Source organism: Herpailurus yagouaroundi, unplaced genomic scaffold (genome assembly GCF_014898765.1).
Source record: "Herpailurus yagouaroundi ecotype Mexico unplaced genomic scaffold, PumYag 160, whole genome shotgun sequence".
Lineage (NCBI taxonomy): Eukaryota > Metazoa > Chordata > Mammalia > Carnivora > Felidae > Herpailurus > Herpailurus yagouaroundi.
The window spans coordinates 33,433,610-33,460,178 of record NW_024412401.1 but is presented as its reverse complement, the minus strand read 5'-3'; the positions used below and the strand labels follow the sequence as shown (position 1 = coordinate 33,460,178).

General features: G+C 38.6%; 1 protein-coding gene across 4 annotated transcripts in view; it reads left to right on the top strand.

Annotated features, from left to right (window-relative positions):
• The window catches only part of TMEM245 (transmembrane protein 245), a 99,965-nt gene that overhangs the window by 30,617 nt on the left and 42,779 nt on the right, over positions 1–26,569 (top strand). For 3 of the 4 annotated variants that reach the window (XM_040481912.1, XM_040481913.1, XM_040481910.1), the window contains 5 exons: positions 609–778; positions 3,703–3,726; positions 9,533–9,637; positions 15,547–15,629; positions 21,341–21,431. In XM_040481912.1, coding sequence (XP_040337846.1) covers positions 609–778; positions 3,703–3,726; positions 9,533–9,637; positions 15,547–15,629; positions 21,341–21,431 — 473 coding nt within the window. The remainder of the gene's footprint in view (positions 1–608; positions 779–3,702; positions 3,727–9,532; positions 9,638–15,546; positions 15,630–21,340; positions 21,432–26,569) is intronic. The other variant, XM_040481911.1, reaches the window with a different exon arrangement.

Here is a 26,569-nt window from a genome sequence, read left to right as displayed (position 1 = left end):
CAGCCCTGCTTAAGCCCACTCTGCTAAGAGATGCAGATGTACAGAGCAGCATCAGGTAGAGAAATCAGAGTACAGCGCACTGGTGTAAAATCATGATGCGAATGGAATACCTTCTACCCTTCGGGTCACTAAACATTAAACATCCAAGGAAAAGAATCACATTTGGCAAGAGCAGTGATAATAGCTAAGGAAATTAGGACATGTCAGGGGTTAGTATTCTTTACCCAAGAAGGGTGAGGGGCGAGGGGCCAAGATTGTAGTCCCCTAAATCTTCATGATCAGTGTTTTATGTTTATACGGACTATGAAAGAATCCATGGCTCCTTCAAGGATTCAGATTTCACTACGAAGGTAATGTATGGGCAGATGGGGCTTGTATGAAAAGTTATCGTCTCTAATTCTGTCTGTTTGGAATACCATGAACTTTTATCTCTTCCCCCTTGCCTTTTTTCCCCCTTAATTGGTCTTTATTTCATATTAGCTTCACTGTTTTTTGAAAGGTCACGTGAAATTAAAGGACCTTCTCATGTTCTGACTTTGTATGTTCTTTGTATGAGAAAGGACCTTTCTCGTTCTGATTTTGGCTTTGTATGCTTTTCTTCGTTATAGTCTGGATCCTCAAAAAGCTTGTCATTCACTTTGGAGTCGTGGACTTCCTGGCGAAACGCTGCCGCGTGTGGTGGCAGGTGGCTGAGCACTTCCTCAAGGAGCGGCAGGAGGCTCTCGCACCATGGCCGGTTATTGGGCTTGGAAAATTCTTGTTAAAAGTTGATAGCAAGGTATTGTATTTTAAGACCTTGGGCTGTTTTGATGGAGTTTATAATACACATATTCCATTTCCTGGTATTTGGTGTTCATACTGGGATTGCTGATAACACATTTAACATCTAAATCTGTGATGAGATTTAAAGTTTAGAATTACGCCTTATGTGAGTATAGGATAGATTTAGTTTAAGTATTATGTAAGTAGTTTTCCCTCTAAAAAGTGGGAGAAAAGGATGTTCTAGAACACCTTGTTCAACTCCCTCATTTTATAAGGACCAAATTGAAATTTAGAGGGACTAAGTGACTTGCCTAAAATTATATTGCCAGGTAATGCCTCCTCAGTGCAGTGAGTATTTCTGGGGTAATTCCCACAGGTCAAATAATGTGCTAATAAGTCCTCAGGAAAATCTAGTGAATCACAGAAAACTGGGTGCAGCAGCCCTGTTTAGTGGAGAGACAGCAATCCGTTAAAATTCGGAGGCAGTGGTTGAGAGCATGGACCTTGATTCCACACTGGTTTCAGATCTCGGTTATTCTACTCACTAGCTATGTGACCTTGAATGAGTTTCTTAACCTTTCTGTGCCTTGGTTTCCTTATCGATACAATAAATACAATAGAATGCACCTCATGGAATGGCTGTGAGGGTTAAGTGAGTTCCTAGATCAGCGCCCGGTATACAGTAAGCTTTGTGTAAGTGATAGCTGTGGTTGTAATTTGTGTGTGTGTGTGTGTGTGTGTGTGTGTGTGAGCGGGGAACGCATGTACAGGATACAGTGGTCATACTGATCAAGAAAGGACTCACTGTTGGTGAGGTAGTGGGAGAAGGGAGGTTTTGCAGAAGAGGTGATGCCATAGCAGATTTTGAATCGCAAGTAGGGGTTTATTAGGTTGACAGGGCAAGAAGAACAGGTGGATGGAGCAGTGCACAGGTCGAGATGGCCACAGCATGACTTCTTAGGGAACATCAAGGAAACAGTCATGGCTGGAATATGCGAAGAGGTGAGGCTGGAGAGAGTCGGGTGAGACAGAATTGAGGCCTTCGTGCGTGCTTTGCTATGTGAGTTGGACTTCCTCACAGAGGCTCGGAAATCTTTGAGCGGGTCCATCCATAACTTCGGGTTGAGAAATACTGTTAGGTGAAACCAGCATAGATAGGGATGAGAATAGTAACTGGAGTTCATGTGAGGTGGAAGGAAATAAATCTTTTAAACCCGTAGTAAAGTCTCCTGGGTCAACAGAGATGCAGGGGGATATGTTTCCTTACGTATTGTATTGCCTTTCTGTCTTCCAGAAAGTTTGCCAGTTCTAATTCCCACCAGCGTAACCTATGAGAATGCCCATTTCCTGAGCTCTTGCCGATACTAGATATTATAATGTAACAAAAAGTCCTTTTTATTTCAGAAAAAGAAGGATTTCAGTGTTTTAATTTGAAATTTTAAAAAATAAAAATGAGGTTGCTTATTGGCTATTAATATTTTACTTTTGTGATTTGCCTATTTGTTTCTTTTTTCAACTTTTTAAATAAGAAAGACTCAAAGGCTTCTCACAGATTTTAACATATTGATCACATCTTCCTGGTATCGGGGTGAAGCTTTGTCTTACTAGCACAGATACAGTCCTTCAAACTGTTTAAAGAGGATGACTCCTACTTCAGTTAATTTTTGAAAGCCTTAGCACTGTCAGAAGGGATAGACACTAAATCTTGTTTTCAGAACCCCAGGTACTTGTATTTGGAACCCTTTACTCAAGAAAACTCTACAATTGTGTCAGCTGAAGTTCCAGGGGCGTCAAAAGTACTTTCTATGGAGCAGCCTTGTAAAAACTTGTCATTTTTTATTCAAATTTGTATGTCAGTTTGTTCATGTTACAAAGGAAGGGAGACAGTAAAATGAATCAAAGTAGGATTTGTGATTTTGTATAATAAAACCTACCAAATGGCTATCAAAACTGAATATTTGTTTAATTATAACTGATACCATACTTATGTTTTATTTAGTATAATAATATACATGGGCTGCTGCTTTGGGGAATAAATCTCTTTCATATTTCTGTTAAATTTTAATTGACCGTACAGTGTTTTTAAAAATATTCCTCTATAGGAGATTGTTTGAAGTATATTTTTAAACATGCATCGAGTGTACTTTTAGTCAAAACTCTGCAAACAGCATTTACATTTACTCTGATGAAATTATGGTTTTTAGCCTTTGTACTTTCTGGATCACTAATAATGCTGTAAATCCTGTGTTTAGTGATTTTTAGATCCTGTGTTCACCAACTAGCATTAGTTATTATAGTGCTAAATATTGTGAGGTTTAGATGAGGTGACTGTTAGGTGAAAGAAAGGATGTTACAGAAAGTAGAAAGATATGTGCTTAAGTAATTGAGATGGAAGGAAATATACCCAATATTAACAGAATCTTAGATGGCCAGGTGTTCACTGTTCCAGATGAGCCCTGGAATGTTTTACTGTTTAAAAAAGATGAAATAATTAATACTATAAAGCTAAAAGTTCAGTGAACACATAGTATATGAACGTGAATTAATTTATACAGAGACTAAAAATCCTTTTGGTGCATGATATGTGAAAGAATCTTAATCATTCCTGTGATCTTTGGAATTTGGTGTGACTGTTTAAGCTGACAAGCATTCAGGTTATTTTATGTATTTTTAATGTTGAATTGCCAACAAAGCTTGTGTTTATTTCTGTCATTGTATATCTTAAAGGAATATTTTATTCACTTGATTTTAAAGCTTTGTTAATGCATTACAGTTATTTTTCTAGTTTTTTGTTTTCTTTTTTTTGTTTGTTTTTGGTCTGGGATTATTTCCTCCTCATATTCTCGGTGACTTTCTTTTCTTTTCATACTATTATTGCATTCTCTAATGATATTCCACTGTTCTTATCTTTTCTTTCTTACCTTACCCCCTGTCCTCAAGCTCTGGCACTGGCTAAATAAGAAGGTAAATGAACACATGGATGTTGGTTTTTACTACTGAATTCCCCCTTTATCTCTATTCTCATTCTGTTTCTGTCCATATGTCAAACTTAGTTTATGCTTCTAAAAGTTCAAATTAATAAGCTATGGAAGGTCGTGAAGCATTAGTACTGTCACAGTACAGTTTGCTAAACACCCAAAGCTATTTATTTTAGGATACATGGATGCTGTCTCCTTGCCTTGGTGTGTGTAAGAAGTTCTGTCTTGTAGTCCTTTTGTCCACTGCAAGTGATTGCCATTCCTTTTCGGCTCTGTAATGTGGCCCAGCCTGATAACTCTGTTCTTCTTTGATGTGTGAGAATATTTGATTCACTTGGCTGGTAGTTTTATATAGTGTCTTTTTTTTTTTTTTTTTTTTTAATATAACTAGTATTCCAGAATTTCATTTTTAACTTAAAAAAGATTGTGGTCATGGCCTGTGACATCTAATTTCATGTATTTCCCAAGGTATGAGATTGTATGTATGGTAAATGCTTCACATGATTTGCATGGAATAGGTTACATTTTTAATAACTTTGATAAAGGCTAATCTAGATAAATTAATGCTGTACCTCTGACATGTCCACATGTAGTAGTTCTAGACTTAAATTCATCAAATCTGTGGGACAGATAGCAAGAGATGACATTTATGCGTATTGTGTTTAAACATGATAAGACCCTAAAATTTTAACTGGAAATATTAAAACAGGTCTTAAGAAAGATGTACTTGTTGGAAATAGATCAAGGTGACATTTTTGAGTGTAGAGATTAGGATTTCCTTCTTTTTAAATTTTTTTTTTAATGTTTATTAGAGTGAGCAGGGGAGGGGGGGAGGGAAGGAGGGGGAGAGAGAGAGAGAGAGAGAAGGAAAGAAAGAAAGAGAGAAAGAAAGAAAGAAAGAAAGAAAGAAAAAGAAAAGAAAGAAAGAATTCCAAGCAGAGGATCCCAAGCAGACTCTGCTTTCAGCACAGAGCCTGATGCGGGGCTTGAACTCACAAATCCTGAGATCATGACCTGATCCGAGATCAAGAGTTGGACGCTTAAGCAACTGAGCCGCTCAGGTGCCCCAGGATTTCATTCTTTCAGTTGTAGAAGAAAGGGGAGACTTGACAATGCCTAAACGTGTGTAATAAACAGTGTGTAAAATAAATAAATACACTTATAAACCACCCCCCAACATATATGCTGCTGTCTATACCTCCATTCCCTGCAAAACTAATATGATTAAATGAGTTAAATCCTTGGCAGATGATAGTGCTGCAAACGGAAGTCATATTTTCTCATTTTGAGCAAAGTAGGTGGTTTTAAACACTTCTCCAATTTGTGTATATTGAAATTAAATTGTCCTCAAGGGATGAGAGGAAGTAGAGTTAAAATCATTAGATTCAATTTGATTTAACCTTTGGTGACTACATGAATTAGATTACCTAATTTAGAAGTCTAACTCATAGCTAACTAGTGGTGACTTCAGTTATAAAAGGTTCCTAAGAGATCACGTGACGTTTTCCTTTTCTTTGATGATGTGGTGTAGCATAGATAAAACATTGGTGTTGAGCAGGAGTAAGTGCTTTAAGTTCTGAGGCTATATGTTTGAGGAAAGCACATAAGTAAGTTGATGTCTGTTTTATTACAATACATCCACGGCCAGAAAATTTGAAGCATTGGGTATTTGGTATTTCAAGTTCAAGTTGGGTGAATTAGGAAACGAATTCAAGAGAAGTGAGGGTGAGAGAGAACACATCTATGGTTAGTTGAAACAACCTATTTCCCAGGGCTTGTTTTATTTTGTAGTATTGATTATTTGCACTAAACCTCAACCAGAATTTGGTTAAAAAAACAAAGTGAAATAAAAGCCTACAGGCCCAGAATAATGAAATAGGAAAACTCAGCAGTGGAACGATACTTTCTTAATAGGCTTGCTACATAAATAAAGCTAGTTTGGAATTTTCAGAGTCTTGGAGTATAACCGTACATTTACGGACATCTCTAAATTAAAAAAAAAAAAAAAAAAAAAGAGCATTCCCTTTATTCACACTTGAAACACTCAGAATGTCATTTTAAGATGACTCCTCTTCCCCTTTAAGAAAATAAATTTAAAAACTAAAATAATTTCTCAGAATGTGGAAGACTGGGGAAATATCAGGGACTGAGTGATTTCATTGGGTAGGCAGTAATGACAGCTGGTGGCAGTGATAACAGGTGCTGTGGATTCCACTGCCCAAAGCTGAGCCCAGGACCAGTTCTGCCTCCTGGGACAGTGCCTCTGGCATTTCTTTAGAGATTCTCTCCTCCGTCCTGTTCTCCATACCATCTTTTGCCCATGTTTCTCTTTCTGTGTCTGAGTTGCTGTTTCCTTGAGAGTTTTGTTTGGTCCATTCACTCCAGGGGTTCTTTTCCTCCATCTGTGTTTTCTGTCCACTTTATTGTTTCCTTTTTATTGGTCCTTCATTCTATGCACCAACACCCCCTAGCCACACATTTTTTTCCTCCCATTTTGACTTTTTTTTTTTAATCTCCCTTTACTTTTTAATACTTTCTCTTTCCCACTCCTCTCTCCCTGTCTCTCTTTTTACCTCTCTCCCTTTTTATCCTGGTTTTTTTTTTAACCTTATTTTAACTGGCCATAATATGAATAGACACTTTCCCCCCACCCTGTCTTTTTTAGCTTAACATATTGAGCATCTTATCTGGTGTTATTTATTTTAAATTTTGAATGAAACATCTAACCTTCACTGTTATCTTTGCAATATAAATTTTCATTTAGATGACTCTTAGTGTGGATTTTTTCCAACCCTTAGGTAAATGGCTTGGGATAGGAAAATTCTACCCTGGTTTAAAAACATAAAGTTTGATTTTGTAATGCTGATATACATAATTTGTTTGTGAATATCTCATGTTTTATGTTACAAATACCCAGATACAAATTTAGATATATTTTCTAAATAAAGCATCATTTACATTAAAACATATTTCAGAATAGACATTTTTTAAAAAAATTGGGACTCCGAAGTTATTTTCAGAAATTGTTATTTGTGAATACAAATCTGGTCTTGATTCTGAAATTATTTATGCTTGGCTCTTTAAATCTATATTTGAGCTTTTACCATGTGCCATGCACTGCCAGGCTTGGGAACGACAGGGAGGAATCCTAGCACTAGCTCTTTCATCAGAAGCTGTCTCAAGAACTATGTGTAGAATTGGTTTCTGATTGTGAAACTTTTCAGTTTCATTGATTTTAGAATGTACATTCAAATATGACATCTGACCTTCCATATCTTAGAAATGTGTTACTACTTTTTTAATCTCTACATTGTCTTTGATGCTTTGGTAGCATGCACTGAAAATTAACTCTGCTGTTTGAAGCTGTAATGGTCAAGATAAAAGTTGAACTTTTTATCTTTGAGTTCACTGCAGCATTGATTTCTTAGTGACAGTATCCGTCATGGAAGATAAAGGGATGCAAGCTTATTGCATGGAATGGAAAACAGATGTTTTAGAAGTCATGTTTTGTTTTTAACTACCATTCTTTGCTCTTGAGTGTTTAACTCACTGGAGAGCATAATTCAGATTTAAATTAGAACTCACTTCCTCCTCAATGCTGTAGCTCTTGTAGGGGTTGAGGGCCCAGTGTGGTTTCAGCAGCCGTCAATGTAAATGATTGGCCTTTTGAAATGTTAAATGCCAGCTTTGCATGGCAGGAATTCTAGATATCTATCAGAACTATTATATATTCTGAAAACAAAAATTTTGTTTTTGATGTAGGGTTATTTGTGATTGTGAAAGATGAGAGAAGTTATATTCAAAATGGAATGTCAAGTAGCAGTTAGGGAGAGCATAATTTAATTATTGATTAAGGAATAACCATTACATTAATGATTAGTTTTTATTTACAGTCCATTTGTCCTAAAGCTTATGTTTTAAAAAGAATGGAAATGTCAAGCGGAGGGGCGCCTGGGTGGCGCAGTCGGTTAAGCGTCCGACTTCAGCCAGGTCAAGATCTCGCGGTCCTTGAGTTCGAGCCCCGCGTCGGGCTCTGGGCTGATGGCTCAGAGCCTGGAGCCTGTTTCCGGTTCTGTGTCTCCCTCTCTCTCTGCCCCTCCCCCGTTCATGCTCTGTCTCTCTCTGTCCCAAAAATAAATAAACGTGGGAAAAAAAAATTAAAAAAAAAAAAGTATTTGGTTATGAAGTCTCTCAAATACAAAAAGATGTAGAGAACATTGAGTCTGTCCTCCAGCCTGATAAAACATTACCTGTATAATTAAATACCATTTTGTGACCTCCCTGATTGTACATCCACCTCCTAACTCTCCCCTCCCAGCCACCCTCGTAATATTCTCAAGTTGATACTTATCATGACCTTAACATTAGATTTTTATTATTACTGTTTTTGTAACCCCAGTGGCATCAAAAGGAAAAATATTTTTTTATTAATTTTTTTTAATGGTTTTATTTATTTTTGAGACAGAGAGAGACAGAGCATGAACAGGGAGGGGCAGAGAGAGAAGGAGGCACAGAATCTGAAGCAGGCTCCAGGCTCTGAGCCATCAGCCCAGAGCCTGACGCGGGGCTCGAACTCACGGACCGCGAGATCGTGACCTGAGTGAAGTCGGATACTTAACCAACTGAGCCACCCAGGCGCCCCAAGAGGAAAAATATTTTGAATATAATTTCCACTTTAATTTGCTTCTCTTTCATCTTGTGTCATTTAGGACATACCTGTTTTATAAGAGGCATACTTTTTCTAAAGCTATCTTTATTTGCTAATTGATAGTAAAATTTCATGAGATTTGAGGTCAGCTAATATATTACCATTATTTCCTTTAGAATATTAAAAGAATTTTTTTTAAAAAAAAATTTTTTTTTTAATGTTTTTATTTATTTTTGGGACAGAGAGAGACAGAGCATGAACGAGGGAGGTGCAGAGAGAGAGGGAGACACAGAATCGGAAACAGGCTCCAGGCTCCGAGCTATCAGCCCAGAGCCTGACGCGGGGCTCGAACTCACGGACCGCGAGATCGCGACCTGGCTGAAGTCGGACGCTTAACCGACTGCGCCACCCAGGCGCCCCTAAAAGAATTTTTTTTAATGTTTATTTTTGAAAGAGAGCACGAGCAGGAGAGAGACAGAGAGAAAGGGAGACACAGAATCTGAAGTAGGCTCCAGGCTCTGAGCTGTCAGCACAGAGCCCGATGCGGGGCTTGAACCCACAAACCGTGAGATCATGACCTGAGCCCAGGTCAGATGCTTAACTGAGCCACCCACTTGCCCCTAGAATGTATATTTTTCAAAGTTTATTTTGAGAGAGACAGAAAGCATGTGAGTGAGGGAGGAGCAGAGAGAGGGAGAATCCCAAGCAGGCTCTGTGGGGGCTTGAACTGAAATTGTGAGATCTTGACCTGGGCCAAAATCAAAAGTTGGACGCTTAATGGATTGAGCCACCTAGGTACCCCAAGATCTTTTTTTAAAATTTCATTTAGAATATTTACCAGATTCTAAATTACAATTTGAAATGCAAATATACCACTGTGTGAGAATTCAAACATAAATACAGGTTATGTTCAAATTGACTGCCATTCTTAGATATGATGATAATAAATTCTTTATATAACAATGGTAATTAATGCTGTTAATTTTCTGAAGTTGCTTATGGCTTTCACTGCTTTAATCGTTATGCCATAGTTTGATTTGCAATGCTGAATATCCTATTTTGTCTTAATGATGTTTGAATACATATGCATTTTTATTAAGTTGTGCTTGAAAGATAAGTAATTCTCTTTTTCATTTCTGTACAGATGATCATCTGGTTGGAGAAGATGTTAGACAAAATAATTAGCATTTTCATCATATTTTTATTAGTGATAGGAACCCTTCTTTTAGCCCTACTCCTGACTGCAAAGGTAGAGTATAACAATTACTATTGCCATTAATAAACTCTTAATTGTTATAATTGTAGTATGCAGAAGACGTTGGCAGAAGCCAGCATGGAAAATTTACTTTGCTTATAAATACATTTAGCAATTAAATTATTTAAGATTTTTGCATTAGTAATTTTGTCATGAATTTGCCTTTTATTTTTTTTATGTGCATTTAAATTTTGTTATCAAAATCCTCAGATGTAAGTGCAGAATAAAAAATTGATACTGAAGAATAAGTGGCTTCTTCTTTCAAAAGGAGAACTATGATCTGGTCTCATGACTCCTAAATTCATTGGTTCTTTGTTTCCTAGATCAGAATTTCTTGATTAGTTCCTTCCCTTCTTGTCTCATTAGTCTTTCTGCTAATTTACCATGGAATCTTTTTTGTTTTCTTTTAATTTTTTTTTTTTTAACGTTTATTTATCTTTGAGAGAGAGAGACAGAGACAGAGTGTGAGAGGGTTGGGGGCAGAGAGAGGGAGACACAGAATCTGAAGCAGGTTCCAGGCTCTGAGCTGTTAGCACAGAGCCCAACATGGAGCTTGAACTCACAAGCTGTGAGATCATGATCTGAGCTGAAGTTGGACGCTCAACTGACTGAGCCACCCAGGTACCCCTACCATGTAATCTTTATTTCTTACTTTCTAGCTTACAATTCCTCTTTTTCTTCTTAGTTTGGACTATTAGAACATCACAGACTGGGTGGCTTAAACAACAGACATTTGTGTCTCACAGTTCTGGAGGCTGGGAGTCCCAGATCAGGGTGCCAGTATGGTCAAGTTCTTGGCAAAGGGCCCCTTTCTGGTTCTCTTGTGTCTCTTCTAATGGCACTAATCCCATCATGAGGGCTCCACCTTCACAACCTCATTACTTCCCAAAGGTCCTGTCTCTCTCTCTCTCTCTTTTTTTTTTTAAACGTTTATTATTGAGAGAGAGACACAGAGTGTGAGCAGGGGAGGGGTAGAGAGAAGGGGAGACCCAGAATCTGAAGTAGGCTCCAGGCTCTGAGCTGTCAGCACAGAGCCTGACGTGGGGCTTGAACTCACAAACTGTGAGATCATGACCTGAGCCGAAGTCGGTTGCTTAACCAACTGAGCCACCCAGGAGCCCCCCCAAAGGCCCTATCTCTTAACCATCATATTGGAGGTTAAGATTTGGACATAAGAATTTTGGGAGTCTACAGACATTCAGGGTTTAACACCCTTCTTTCATCTAAGAAAACCATTCTCCAAAGTGCTACTAAAATTTTCTCTATATTTGATACATCTTCCTGACTTTTAAAACAAATGTTTATTCTGTATCTTAATCTTTATCTGAAATCCACTGAACTTCTCATCCTAGGTTTTGATATGTTGTTTTTCTAAGAGTTGTGAAGTTTATGTGAAATCATGGACATGAAAAATTTTCACATAGGTGTGCCTGGGTGGCTCAGTGGGTTGAGGGTCTGACTTTGGCTCAGGTCATGATCTTATGCTTTGTGGGTTTGAGCACCCTGTCAGGCTCTGTGCTGACAGCTCAGAGCCTGGAGCCTGCTTCAGATTCTGTGTCTTCCTTTCTCTCTCCCCTCCCCCTGCTCTCTCTCTCTCCCTCTCTCTCTCTCTCTCTCTCAAAAATAAACACATTAAAAAAATAAAAATAAAAACATTTTTTTTTCATACAGTGCTGTAGAGGTATGGTAGTAAACGTTATCAATGGATAATCTGATACGTAGACTTTACTAAAGCATTGCATTGTTTCCTGCTCTGTCAGTTACCACTTGGAAGTCCTGTTCTCAGTCGTTCTCAGCCTCAGTGTGTCCTCAGTCTTACCATTTGCTCCTAACAGCCTGCGCTCTCCATATTTCTGTCTCAGTTTCTGTGTAGTTCTTATCTGTTCTTTGGATATGAATCATGTATAGTCACTTATAGAGACTGTATAGACTTTTTAAAGACCTTTTTTGTTTTTATTTTGCCTGAACCTGCCATTATATATTCTTATCTCCTATTCTAGCTCCTAGAGAAATTTTACACCAGTATGATCTTCCGTTTTCCTTTTTCCTCTCTCCTGCTCTTCTTTCCCTTTTGTATTTCTTTGCTTGGGGTCTTCTTGTCTGCTTATCTCAATTATGTTCATTTTTTTTTAAAGTCCTTTTTCTTTGTTCAACCCATGCTTCAGTGAGCTTTTACTTTCCTGAACTTTGATAACATTTATTACCGAACCACTTCTTTGTGGTCTAGGACTCATGCAAACTGAGTTTTTGAAGGAAACTTACTGGTTATCTAGTCTTTTCTCCCAGCCAATAAAGGGATTATTCTCTAAAACACCATGAGGATATCCACTTTAATGTCTAATAGCCATTTCAAATGTAGTATATCAAAAACAGAATTTCAGATCTTCTCTTGCTTATCTGTTCTCTTCCTCATAGTCTATTTCAGTGTAAATGACTACTCCATCCCACTTGCTTAGGTGAAAAGCCCCAGAGTCATCCTTGACTACTTCCCTTTTGTATCCACATCCAATTAGTCAGAAAATCCTTTTTGGCTTCATCTTGGGGTAGTAGCAGGGCAGCAATGTCAGGTAGTTCCTTTCCATCGAAAGCAAGAATAAAACAGTATAAAATTATTAAAAACACCATACTAGGGCATTGGAAAACCATTATGCGACAGTTTGAGGAATATTTGCTCATGAAAAACTGCTACTGCATCTATAAAAACAGATAGTTTGTGGTTTTCTTGCTTGGAGATATTCTTATCCCGCCTAGCTTGGACAGCAGAAACCTGTAGCTTTTCCCATGGAGGTGGTAGACTTGACTTGGGGCTGACAATAGAGTAGCTGTAAATTAAAGGGGGGAGATTCCGGAAGCAAGAGAGCCATGAAGAACTTAATAATAAGAGCATTAATAAACCATGCATCCTAGACTGGTATATGGGAGACCCCATGGAGTCCTGTGAACATTGAAAGCCTGGAGAGATTTGCAGATTGATTATGCCTTTGGTTGCATTTCTCAATTCTCATACATCTCAGGCTGCAGGGGATGAAGATTCCTATCGTGAAATATCTGGGCATGATTTCTGCCAAAATCGTTTGCTAACTGCTAAGCTGTGCAGGTTCAGGGGAAGGCTTTAGGCTTTAAAAAAATAATAAGATGAAAACACTGAGCAGAGACATCAATGACAGGGAAGGCAGATTTTGCGGTTTGACTGTAGATAAGTTAATTCCTTACTGAAAGAAACAACAGCTCTCAGAAAAACAAAACAAAATCCAGAGTTTCTACAATGCATTTTTTTAAATGTCTAATTTCTAACCCAAAATTATTAGACACACAAAGAAACAGAAAAGTATGACCTGGTGAGGAAAAAAAAAAAAAAAAACAGTCAAAGAAGTGGATATTTAAGTGGCTCAGATGTTGGATTTAGTAAACATTTTAAAGCAGATATTATAAATAGATCTGCATATATATATGTATGTCTCTATATATAAATATATCAAAAGAAGTAAAGTATGTTAATAATATGTAAACAAATGCAGATGCTCAACAGAGAAATGGAGACTATAAAACAGAACCTAATAGAAATCCTAGAGCTGAAGAGAGCAATAACTAGTGAAAAATTTACTAGATAGGCTTAACAGCAGATTTGGGATCCAGAAAAAAAACAATGAGTGAATTTGGAAAAAGATGAATAGAAGGTATCCAATCTGACACAATATTTGTCAAATAGTGGGTGAGGGGAGACTCAAAGATTTGTAGGACAATATCACAGATTCTAACAGATACATAATTGACATCCCAGAAAGTGAAAGGAGAAAGAGTGCAAAAAATATTTGAAGAAATTATGGCCTGTGTTAAAAAAATTAAAAAAGAAATTATGGTCAAAAACTTTTCAAGTTTGATGAAAAACATTAAAATAGCCAAGAAGCTGAACAAACCCTGAGTGGAATAAATGCATATAAAACAAATACATACAAAACAAACCATACCTAGACAGATCATAGTCACCGAAAGCCAAAGAGAAAAAAATCTTTAATGAAGCAAGAGAAAAATTATGTATCACACACAGGAGAACAACAAAACAATGACTTCCTATAATAAACCATGCATACCACAAGACATTGGAATGATATATTCAGTTTTGGGGAAAAAAAACAAGTGGTCAGTCAAGAATTTTATAATAAATGAAACTATTCTTTAAAAGTACAGGCAAAATAAAAATATTTCTAGATAACCAAAACTGAGAATTTGTTAATAGCACACCTGCACTTTAAGGAACGCTGAAGGAATTCCTTCAGACTGAAGAGAAATGACTCTAGAAATAACTTAACGTCCAAAGGGAGGAATGAAGAGCATTTGGTAGATATGTGCATATATATAAAAATTATATCCCCCACCCTTTTTCAGTTTGTTCAAATAACAGGACTATTTAAAAGTTTTAACACTGTATTGTAGAGTTTATAATACACCTAGATGGACTATGTATGTATAACCATAGCACAAAGGAGAAGACTGGGATACAACCATAGTGGTATGGAGTTCTTATAAATATTTTATTGGAAGTAAGTCAGCATTAACTTGAGGTGATCTATGATGAATTAAAGATGTGGTAAGCTTAAGCTTAAGATAAATAAGCTTAAGGTAAATAGCAACCACTAACAAATTTTAGAGGAACTGAAATGGTATACTAAGAAATGTTGCTTAACACAAAAGAAGGCAGTAAAAGAATACCAGTAGGGATGAAACAGAAGACAAATCGCAAAATGGCAGACTGAATCCAATCATATCAATGCGTATATTAAATATGAAGCAATTAAATGACAGAGATTTTCAGACTGGATATAAAATAGCAAGCTCCAGCTAAGTGGTATCTGTAAATGATACCCTTTAAGTTCAGAGCCCTAAAAAGTTTGATAGCCAAAAGATGAAAAAAGATACACCCACCACTCACACTGTAAACGTAAGGTTTGTAGGGTGATTATATTAATGTAAGAGCAGATAGTTTAAACAAACATTACTGAAGGTAAGTAAGAAATAAGGACTTGTCATGACGATAAAAGAGGTAACACTGCAGTAGGATTTACCAGTTTTAAAACGTGTGTATTCCTAACGGTAGAGCTAAATAGAAGGTGAAGCAAAATAGTCAGATTTAAGGAGAAATCGACAAACCAGTGATTATGGTTAGGGATTCAGTAATACTCTTCTTGTGGTAACTGAGAGAATAAGTAGATAGAAAACTAGTTAAGAATAGAAAAGGCTTGAAAAACACTGTTAGTCAATGTGAAGTGACAACAGCAGAATGATGTTCTTGTCGAGTGAGCACGGAATACTCACCAGGGCAAACTGCCTGGTATGCCCAATTTGAAAATAGTAAAATATAGAGCATATTCTCTAAGGCTGGCTTGTTCCATTTTGTCTGTCTCATTTTTTGGTTATTGAGCAGGGTAAATTCTGAGATACAGTTTCAGCTGGCTTCCCTCCCCGCCCCCCTCAGAAACCTTGCTAAGTTCTTTATTTGCTTGTTTGTATGTCTCACACTGTTTCATAATTCTATAAGCACTGTTCATGCAGTGTTGATATTGCTAATATGTACTATACACACACGTGTGTGAAATTAATATATTTATGTATTTGTCTTGTGTATATGTATAAATATTTGTATGTACCTAGTCACATGTTGTTTTTCCTTAAGTTGTTGAGCTTCTTGAAGGTAGGGAGCTTTTATGTACTTTTTGTTTCCCATAGTGAGTGTCATAGGACATTATGTATAACAGCTGTTCAGTACAGGTTTCTAAATTAATTGAAACTAAGATGTGTAATTACTTAACTCTAAAAGCATTGTTCCAATAATAGTGTGGAAAAATAAATGTTAAATTGGGCTTATTTTTTATTGAGATTGTTTTTCTCTCCTATCCATAATACAGGTGCATCAAGAGAGTGTGCACATGATTGAAGTCACAAGCAATTTGATTAATGAGACTCTAGCAAATCACCCTGAGTGGGCAAAGTAAGAGTATTATTTTGGCAAAATAGAAATGAATGGCCTACGTTCAGTATCTGCACAAAACGATCTTATCTTCATTGATGTATCTATATTGGAAGAGAAAAGATGGATTTTGCCAAAGCTTTGATGAATGTTGTTGTTTTTGCATCAGGACAGCATGTATTGGGGGATGGTGGGAGAGGGAAGTGTGTATGCTTTTGGGAACAGTTTATGGTAAATGACTTTGTACTTGAATTGAGATTTATAGTTTACAACATGTATATGATTTGCAAAGGCCTTTCACCTACACTTGTATGTAGGTGTTCATCACAGTGACTGAGGAGGTTGAAGAGACTATCCCCATTTCACAGATGAGGAAGCAGAATCAAAGGTTACGGAATTGGAGATAATCCCCCAGTGGCAGGGTCAGTAGTGTTTTCACATTGTGTCATTTTGGAGGCAGGGTAGGCAGTCTGTGGCTCAGGGCCAGATCTAGCCACCTGTTTTATTGGAACACACCCATACCCATTTATTTACATGTTGTCTGTGGTTGTTTGGGAGGGGGGGTGCAAGAACAGGTAGAATTGAGTAGTCATGATACAGATTTTATGTCCCGAAAAGCCTGAAATATTTTTACAGATAACATTTGCCAACCCCTGTCTTAGATAGGGTCTCTTTTTTACTTGTTTAATTTGGCTTCTGTGACAAGGGTTTTATGTCACCCTGTTGAATTTGATTGACAAACTGTATGGCCTTTTTTTTTTTTTTTTTTAATACCTTCAAAGTAGTCACTAATGTAAGTAGGAAGTACTCTGTCAGTTTTAGGATTACAAATTGAGATTTCACTTGCTTTTCTACTTTGACTTTATTCCTTTGTGTAAAACCTGCAAAGGACGTTTCTTGAACTTGGTTTAGAATCATATTTGAATATCCTTAAAAGGACATCTTGCAAAATGCGTTTCACACTCAAAGTGCTTGTCCTTAATATTCCTGGTTAGTTACCAATTGCAGTATATCCGTAGAAAGGAATAGCATTTCACTTAGCATTCAGTGACAATAAACTGTACATGCAGCAGCATGGATAGATCTCAGAATAAGTATGCTGAGTGAAAGAAGTCGGGCAGAAAATAAAAAAATGAAAAAAAACCAAAAAACCAACAACTGATACAGTATGATTCCATTTATGCTAAGTTCTAGGAAATGCAAACTAATCCATAGTGACAGAAAGATCAGTGGTGTCTGTGGATAGGGGTGGGCCCCAGGAAGGGAGTACATAGATGCACAAGGAAACTTTTGAAGGTGATAGATAATGTTTATTATCTTGATTAAGGACAGAAGAAGAGAAGTGGCATAATCAGATTTCATTCTAGAACAGTCTTTCCCTCTATACTATGGAGAAAAGATGCACAGCATATAAGATTTGAGCCTTTTAGAACTAGATGAGAGGTGATGAAGTCCTTAATTGTGGACATTTGTAGTGGAAATGAATAGGGTAAGATCTTAAGGAGGTTGGTTGGTGGTCAACTGGATATAGTTGGAAGAAATCTAGCATGACTTTTGTTTCTAGCTTTGAAAGTTGGTTGATGATGGTAGATTCACCTAGATAGGAAGTAGAGGAGCAGATACGGTGGGAAAAAGAATTTGCTTCCTTTTTTTATCTTTTGTGTTTGAGGTGCCTATGGTAGGCAGAGGTATCTTGAAGACCATTGGCTGTGTTGGTGTTTAGTTCAGGAGAGTGATCTGGAGTGAAGTTAAAAATCAGGCAGCGTTAATATCTCAAGGGCTCCTCTTTCGGTCGTCATTCTCCTGTAATGGAAATAAGCCCAGAGCCCCTCTATACTGGTTTTCAATGGCAATAGGACTGTCGCTGCTACTGTATTGAAGGCACACACAATCTGAGGAGCCCCAGATCAGAGCAGTTTAGAAAGTTGGTTGTTTTTGGGGCGCCTGGGTGGCGCAGTCGGTTAAGCGTCCGACTTCAGCCAGGTCACGATCTCGCGGTCCGTGAGTTCGAGCCCCGCGTCAGGCTCTGGGCTGATGGCTCAGAGCCTGGAGCCTGTTTCCGATTCTGTGTCTCCCTCTCTCTCTGCCCCTCCCCCGTTCATGCTCTGTCTCTCTCTATCCCAAAAATAAATAAACGTTGAAAAAAAAATTAAAAAAAAGAAAGTTGGTTGTTTTTATTTTTAAATTTTGTAATAATTCTAGATTCACCAGGCATGGCAAAGAAAGCCATAGGGAGGTCCATGGATTCTTCAGCCCACCTCCTCTAATGTTGACATCTTGCATGACTATGATACAATAACGAAACTAGGAAATGGACATTTTGCTAGTTTTACATGCATTTGTGTATATGTGTGTTTACAATTTTATATGTGTAGCTTCCTATAAGCTATCAAGACCATCAAGAACAGAACTGTTCCATAACCACAGGCTTCCTCATGCCACCCCTTTATAGCCACACCTACCCTCTACCTTCTCGTTTAACATATCCCTAACGCTTGGCAACCAATAATCTGTTCTCTGTATCTATAATGTTGTTTCATGATTGATACATAGATCAAATCATAGTGTATGTAACCTTGTGAGATTGAAAGATTGGTAGTGAACAAAGTTCACTACTCATAATTCTGTTGAAGTTCATTGAAGACATTGTAGGTATCATTAGCGTGTTCCCTTTTATTGCTGTGTAATATTCCAAGCAGGAAGATGGAAGGAATTAAAAGCTGTTTAGGCTTTGATCATCTGTGGGAAGTCTGATTCTCCTGCGACAGATTAATGGAGGTAGACATGAATGAATACTAATGGTTCTTGCAATCTCAGTACTCAGTGGATTCCTGTCCTGAAGATGGCAGTTGACTTTGTGGAAAATTCACGTAGATATATCCAGTGGGGGAGATACAGTTAAGAACTGGTTAGATATGCTGTCTTCCAATGTGATGCACGTTTTATATACCCTACGTAGGTACCTCAACTTCCCATGAGTATGTTTTGTGAGCTGGTGGATAAATGACATAGGCAGGGTAGGGTCATCTTCACAGAGCTTCATAGAAAATGAAGTTGGAGCACATCTTTATTCTTGTCTTGAACAATTTTGTTCACTTGGAGCCCATTTCTTGTTTTCTATTAACTAGTCTCAAGCCTGTTGATTCTCATGACCCTCCTCAGGAGATGGCATTAAAATGGTACTGAAAGTGATTTAGCCTTCCCTTACTTGGGAGGAATCCCCCAGGCTAAGCTAAGTTGTTTTTAATGGGGCTGTCCTTTCGGTAAGTCACATTGTGATAGAGATTAACCTCTCCCCAGGAAGATGAGGGTAGGCCAGTCCAATTTCTAGGAACTTGGTTTCTCCTGACTGGTCCCTCTTGACTTAGTGTAGTAGAATTAGTGATTGGTTCTGGTTGATAATAAGACCAAAGCACATCCCAGTTTGTCTCAGCCAGAGTTGCTCAGGTGTTTCTGGCCCTGTGTCTCTTACAGGGCGCTCATTGTGAGGACGTCTGGATGGAGCCAAGACCTTTGACTTAGCCTCACATCAGCTCTCCTCTCATCTGGAGCTCTTAGGACACCTGTGTGATGACGTTGGCAAAGTGTTTTCACAGTAGCCAGCAAGAGTTTATCAGGCCTTATAGATGCTTGTTAGTCATTAAGGATCTATTCAGATAATTCTGTCAATCTTCCTACTTTAACACTACAGGTTATGGGGCACCTGGGTGGCTCAGTCGGTTAAGCTTCCGACTTGGGCTCGGGTCATGATCTCGCAGTTTGTGAGTTCGAGCCCTGCGTTGGGCTCTGCTGACAGCTCAGAGCCTGGAGCCTGCTTGGGATTCTGTGTCTCCCTCTCTCTCTCACCCTCCCCCACTCACACTCTGTCTCTGTCTGCCTCTCTCTCAAGAATAAACAAACATTAAAAAAACAAAACACTACAGGTTATAATTTTCCCCATGAAATGTACTACCAGTTAATTGAAAACATTCAGCTCCCTTCAGAGCACTGATGAACCTGTAAATACTAGGATAATTTAAAAGGTACTTAATTTCTCCCAAATCCCATCTGTGTTTAAAGATCCCAGTTTCCTGTTCACATACTTAGATTATTATATTTGTAATCATCTCTTTTTGTCCTACCTGCTGAGAAATACAGTTATAGCAAGTTTTGTCTTACTTGCTGAGAAATAGTTGAGAATTTGCCGAAAGTTTCACAAATATTTTATTTGGAGTGTAGGAAGAACTGGTTAATATTAAAGGTTGAAACCATTACTAATTTGATGTTCCACTTTTTTTTTTAATTTTCTTTTAACATTTATATATTTTTGAGAGACTGAGCACAAGTGGGGAAGGGGCAGAAAGAGAAGGAGACACAGAATCCGAAGCTCGCTCCAGGCTTTGAGGTGTCAGCACAGAGCCCGATGTGGGGCCTGAACCCACAAACTGGGATCACGACCTGAACTGAGTCAGATGCTTAACTGACCGAGCCACCCAGGCGCCCCGACATTCCACTTTCTAATGTATCCAGAATGCCTTTTGCTCTGATTAAAGATCATTGCTGTCCTAGGCATCATTACTTTGTGGCTGTAGTGGCAGTTGGTTTTGTTTATGACCATCTTTCTCTCTCTCTCTCTCTCTCTCTCTCTCTCTCTCTCTCACACACACACACACGCGCGCGCGCGCAAGTTACCACTTCTGATTTACTATATAAATTACTACAAGTATATAAAACTGCTGTGAGTTGTGAACATTGCAGATTTGACTTGACTCACTATTTGACTCTTTCCCATAAGCCAGCTTTGTGATGTGTGTCATATTTAGGCCTCAGGAAAGTACTTAGTTACTGCTTGCCTTGGCCTTTGGGCATCACTCATGTATAGTTGAGATCAGGACTATTATATTTGTGAATGTCAACATCTCTAGTAAACAATCTCTTGAGGTACAATTTAAAGAATATATGAAGATATTTCTTGTTGAGGAAACATTGAGTATATGTAACATATTCTTGATTAAGGCAGTTGATGCAGCCTGCGTAGTTAACAGGAAAGTGAGGAGTCTGTCTCTCAAAGCACAAGGAGTAAAGCTTGTAGATGGAGCTCCTTGTATAGCTGAAACACTGCTCAGGAGGTCCTCATATCTTAAAAAGATCTCCAGTGAGTACGAAATTGAAAACAATGATTCACCCTCTTAATTTTCTTGTTTTCTTTCTGAGTTTTTCACATTCTTAGACCAGTGGTTCTCAAACTTCAGCATGCATCAGAACCATTTTTAGGGCTTGTTAAGGTACAGATTGCTGGGCCCCTGCCCAGTTTCTTTTTCAGTAGATCTGGAATTGAGCCCAAGAATTTGCATATCTAGCAGGTTTCCAAGCAGTTCTGATGCTGCTGGTCCATGGACCACACAATGAGAACCTCTGCCCAGGTACTGACTATCCCATTGTCCCAGAACCACTTCTGCTGGTGCTGAATAAGGCAGATAACATGTATGGACAGAGCAGAATGAAAGGGAGTTTGTGGGGGAGAGTGGGTCTAATAGCTAAGGAAAGCTTGAAGGGAATCTTAAATGGTAGAAATAAGCATTAGGGTCGGAAGTCAAGGCTTCCTACATATGATTCATTTGTAGCCGTGTGTGATAACTGATCAATAATTTGTCAGTTAATGATTGTTTAAATACATTGAATTCCAAGAGTTATTGGTGCAGTACACTAAAAATATGCTAGTTTTTAATTTTTTCTTTTTTCTTTTAAATTAGTTGGCTTCCTGAAGCTCAGGTAGTCCAAAGAGCCCTCAATTCTGCGGCTAACAACGTGTATCAGTATGGAAGAGAGTGGATAACCCACAAGGTAAGGGAAGAGCCTCTCTTTGTAGCTTTCTCTTTGCAGGTTCTTCATTGGTAGGACTTAACTGCTTTAATAAAGTATAAATGGAGATTCTGTTTAGAACAGTTTGTTTTTGAAATAGGCTTAAATCTACTAGACAACAAGAAATGTACAATGAAATTAAACTTTCTGGGTGATTGTATTTAATAATGCTAGTGGGGCGCCTGGGTGGCTCAGTCAGTTAAGTGTCCGACTTCAGCTCAGGTCATGATCTCACAGTCCGTGAGTTCGAGCCCTGTGTCAGGCTCTGTGCTGACAGCTTGGAGCCTGGAGCCTGCTTCAGATTCTGTGTCTCCCTCTCTCTCTGCCCCTTCCCTGCTCATGCTCTGTCTCTCTGTCTCAAAAAAAAAAAAAATAAAAACATTAAAAAAAAAAAAAAAGTGCTAGTAGCCTGAACAGAGAGATTTGTCCTTTGCTTCTTGTTCAAGGTAGATATTCATTCTGTCCTAATGCACAAATAATGATCATTAAGATTGGTCAAATAAGGCTTTGTGGAGAAGAAAATGTTGTTAGCAAATATTAAATATTATCTGCTGGTGACTGTGGTTGGCATTTCTAGTTTGTTTCTTTTCATCTTTCCAAGAAATTGCAGTAGTCTGAATTATTTTACCCAGTTTACAGAGGAAGAAACAGGCTTAGCAAGGCTAAGTAAATTCCCAGTGGTCATGTTGTGAATTGCAGACTTGGTTTCAAACTGAAGACTAATTCTAAATCCCTTGTTTCTACTATAGCATGCTAGAAGTTCATGCCCAAAACTGGGTTAGGTGCTTTATTTAACATGGCACTTGAGAGAAACGCTGAAGGAATGATATGTCTTAGATGAATAAAGAGAAGGAAGAGTGTATCTTAAGGAGTGTTTTTGTGAGCCAAGATGTGGAGACAGGAGTCTGCTTGAGGAGATTAGTCTATCTGAAGCTTTGCGGAAGGAAATGAAGGATAGAGGAAAAGGCACAGTTATTGCAGGTAAGGGTTAGACTCCATGGGACAAATTTGGGATATCCTTTTATTCTCTACCCCCCAATAGTGCCTATGAGAAGGACGGTAATTTGGAGTTTTAATAGATTGAAGTAATTAGGATCATCTAGGGATTAACAAGGTTTGTTGCAGTTAGATGTATGCCCAGAAAAAAAAGTATTGGTATGTGATTCCTTGTTCAAAATTCAAGAACGAAGTCTCAAAAAAAAATTATCTTGGAAATTACGCTGTCCACCTGTGTATAGTAATCTAACCTAAGGATGGAATTATTGTTGAGTAAAAAGTTAAGAGAAAGATCTGTGTTACTGATTTTCTTGAGCCCATACCAGGTAACCAAATCAAATGCCACATGGAAGTCTTTAAAAAATATTTGGTGAATAAGTGAAAGATAAGTCTATTGGTATAGATTTCATAACTATCATAGAAGAAGATCCAGCCATTGCAGAAGCCTCTTAGACCTCTAGAAATATATTGGCTGACTTACTCTGCTGAAAGCATAGTATTTAATTTTTTGGCTTATATATTTGTTTTGGTATATAATTTGTATTCTGAAAATCTACCTACTTGGGGAAAGCTGGAGAATGTTCCTTAGAAATTACTTAGAGAAGGGGGTGCCTGGGTGGCGCAGTCTGTTAAGCGTCCGACTTCAGCCAGGTCACGATCTCGCGGTCTGTGAGTTCGAGCCCCGCGTCAGGCTCTGGGCTGATGGCTCGGAGCCTGTTTCCGATTCTGTGTCTCCCTCTCTCTCTGCTCCTCCCCCGTTCATGCTCTGTCTCTCTCTGTCCCAAAGATAGATAAACATTGAAAAATTTAAAAAAAAAAAAAAAAAAAAAGAAATTACTTAGAGAAAAGATAAGTTTGAAACCTTTTGTTCGAGATTCTAAAAGGAAAGACAGCTGAAGAGAGAAGAGTATTGCTAACAAAGATGGTAACATACTCATGGTCCTGATTTAGAAGACATGAGGATAATATCTAAAACCAGCCATTGAATGTGTATTGACTGACGAATGGATAAATAAAATGTGGTGTATCTATATACGATTACCTGCCATAAAAAGGAAGGAAGCACTGATACATTCTACAATATAGATGAACCTTGAAAACATTAATGCCAGTTGAAAGCAGTCATAAAAGAACACATACGTATGATTCCATTTGTATGAAACATCCAGAAGAGGCATATCTATAGAGACAGTAGAGTAGTTTCCAGGGGTAGGGAAGATTGGGGGAAATGGTGGAGTGATTGCTAAGAAGTATGGCGTTTCCTTTTGGGGTGAGGAGAATGTTTCAAAATTGCTTGTGGTGATGGTTGTGTAAGTTTGAATATACTACAAGAAATATTGAATTACTACACTTAGGTGGGTGAATTGTAAGGTGTGTGAATTATCTCAATAAGGTTGTTTAAAAAAAAAAAGAACCATTGAAATTATAGGGGTAGCTTTTCTTTTTTTTTTTTTTATTTTATTTTATGAATTTTTTTTCAATATATGAAATTTATTGTCAAATTGGTTTCCATACAACACCCAGTGCTCATCCCAAAAGGTGCCCTCCTCAATACCCATCACCCACCCTCCCCTCCCTCCCACCCCCCATCAACCCTCAGTTTGTTCCCAGTTTTTAAGAGTCTCTTATGCTTTGGCTCTCTCCCACTCTAACCTCTTTTTTTTTTTTTTCTTTTTTTTTTTTTCTTTTCCCTTCCCCTCTAGGGGTAGCTTTTCTAATAAGCTCAGATCTTATCCAGCTAAGAATCATGTAAGAATTGGGTCTCAGGAGCAAAAGTGTGGAAGGGTCTGAAGCTAGGGAAAAAGGTCATGCTCAGAAAGGGAAGACAGTTTTTTTGGGGTGTGTTTAGGTATGAGCAGAGAAGGTTCCTGTCTTCCTTCCCCCGTCTATGTTGTCAGCCTTATCTCCTGTATCCTCTATGCATTATTTGGGTTTTACCAAGGCCTGCTAGTTTGCTGTTTTCTCAAATCCAGCTTACTTTCTTCATTCAGCATCCTTGTTTGAGCTAACCTTCCTGCCTCATAAGTTTTTTCCAAAATTTGTACCTGGAGGCAGCAGGAGAATAAGTCATGAATGGGTTTTCTCTGTCCCTTCTTGACTATGACTAGAATGAAGAAAGTGACAGCCAGTCCACAAATGTGCCAGGCACTGTCCTAAGTGCTGGGGGAAAGCAGGAGACCACAAAGAGTTACCACCCTCCTGGAGCTTACTCTGGTGAGCGGGGGTAGACATGAAACATGTCAACAGGTAACCGTTTCAGATAGAGAAGTGCTGTGATCAGGTAACATGGTAGAGAATGACCTGGGGTTATACTTTAGCTGGAATGCCACAGAATGTCTCTGAGAAGGTGATCTTTCCACTAACACTGGAGATCTGGGAAAAGAAAGTTCCAAGTTGCGGGCATAGAAAATTCACAGGCTCTGATATTGGAGCAAGATTGGTTTAAGGAAAGAAAGAAGGCCAACATGGCTGGAACAGGGGATGTGGTAACAAGACTAGCCATAGGTCATAACAAGAAGTTGGGATTTTATTTTTGTTATGAAGGTAAATACAGATTTAAAACAGAAAGGGATGTGACCTGATTTAGGATATTCAAAGCTCATTTTGGCTCCTTTATGGAGAGATAGGCAGGAATGGAGAAGGCAGGGCCCTGGCTAAAAGAATATTATTCCAACAGTCTAGAGGAGATTTTGAGAACTTTGACTAGGATGGTTGAAGTGGGAATTGAGAGAAATGGTCACATTTAACTTGTATTTCTGAGGTGGTTATGACAGGAATTACTCATTGATTGGGTATGGAATGAAAGGGAAAGAAGTTTTTGGTTCGCCTGACTGGAAGGGTAGCTGTGCCATTTACTGAGATGAACAGATCTTGGAGGTTGTGGGGGGTCAGGCGGGTTACAGATAGATCGAGCTATAATTCTGTTTGGGGCGTGCGAAGTTTGAGATCCCTGTCAGATTTCTAAGTCGAGATATCAGAAAAGGCATTTGGACATACGTAGCTGGGGCTCAGGGGAGAGATCTGGGCTGTAGGTGGAAGTTTGAATGTTGTCAGACTCACTCTACCTGTTACTCTGCCCATCGGTGGAGGTGAACTGTATTAGTGTGCTAAGGCTGCCATGACAGACTATCACAGACTGGGTGCTCAGACAACAGAAATTTATTTTCTTACAGTTCTGCAGGCTGGGAGTTCAAGATCAAGGTGTTGGTGGGATTGGTTTCTTATGGGGCCTCCCTCCTTGGCTTGTAGATGCCTGTGTCTTCTTCACATTGTCTTCTGTCTGTGTGTGTCTGTCTCCTAATCTCCTCTTTTTGTAAGGACACTGATCAGGGGTGCCTGGGTGGCTCAGACGGTTAGGCGACTGACTTCAGCTCAGGTCATGATCTCACGGTTTGTGAGTTCAAGTCCTGTGTCGGGCTCTGTGCTGACAGCTCAGAGCCTGGAGCCTGTTTCAGATTCTGTGTCTCCCTCTCTCTCTGCCCCTCCCCAATCTGTCTCTCTGTCTCAAAAATAAATAAACATTAAAAAAAATATATTTTTTTAATTTATAAGGACATTGATCTTGTTGGATTAGGGCCCACCCTAATGACATCATTTTAATTTGATTACCTCTTTAAAGACCTTATTTCCAAATACAGTCACATACTAAGGTATGGGGGGGGGGGGTTAGGATTTAGGAGGGACACAATTTATCCCATGACATGGCCTAAGGAGAAAGTACATATAGAAGAGGACCAAAGATAGGTTCTTAGAGCAGCTTTTGAAGGTCACAGAAGCAAGCCAGCAGAGAAGGTGGAGGAGGAGTAGTCTGTGAGGTGGGGGGGAACAGCCTGTGTTTATCTTAGAGGCTGAGAGAAGATGTTTCCAGAAAGACTTGGTCAGCCTGTGGCAAATGGCTGTTAAGATTCCAAGCAAAATGAGAACAGACAACTGCCCACTGACTTACCATCCCCATTTTATAGATGAGGTTATTCACCTTAAGTTACCCAGCATTCAAATGGCATTCTGACAGCTCTTAGTGCTTCACTGTCTTTTGTCTGCAAAGAGCATCTCAGACACCACCAATAATAGCTGTGCTTTGGTGATTGTAGAGTTGTTTACTGTTGAGCTGTGCTGAAGTGGAT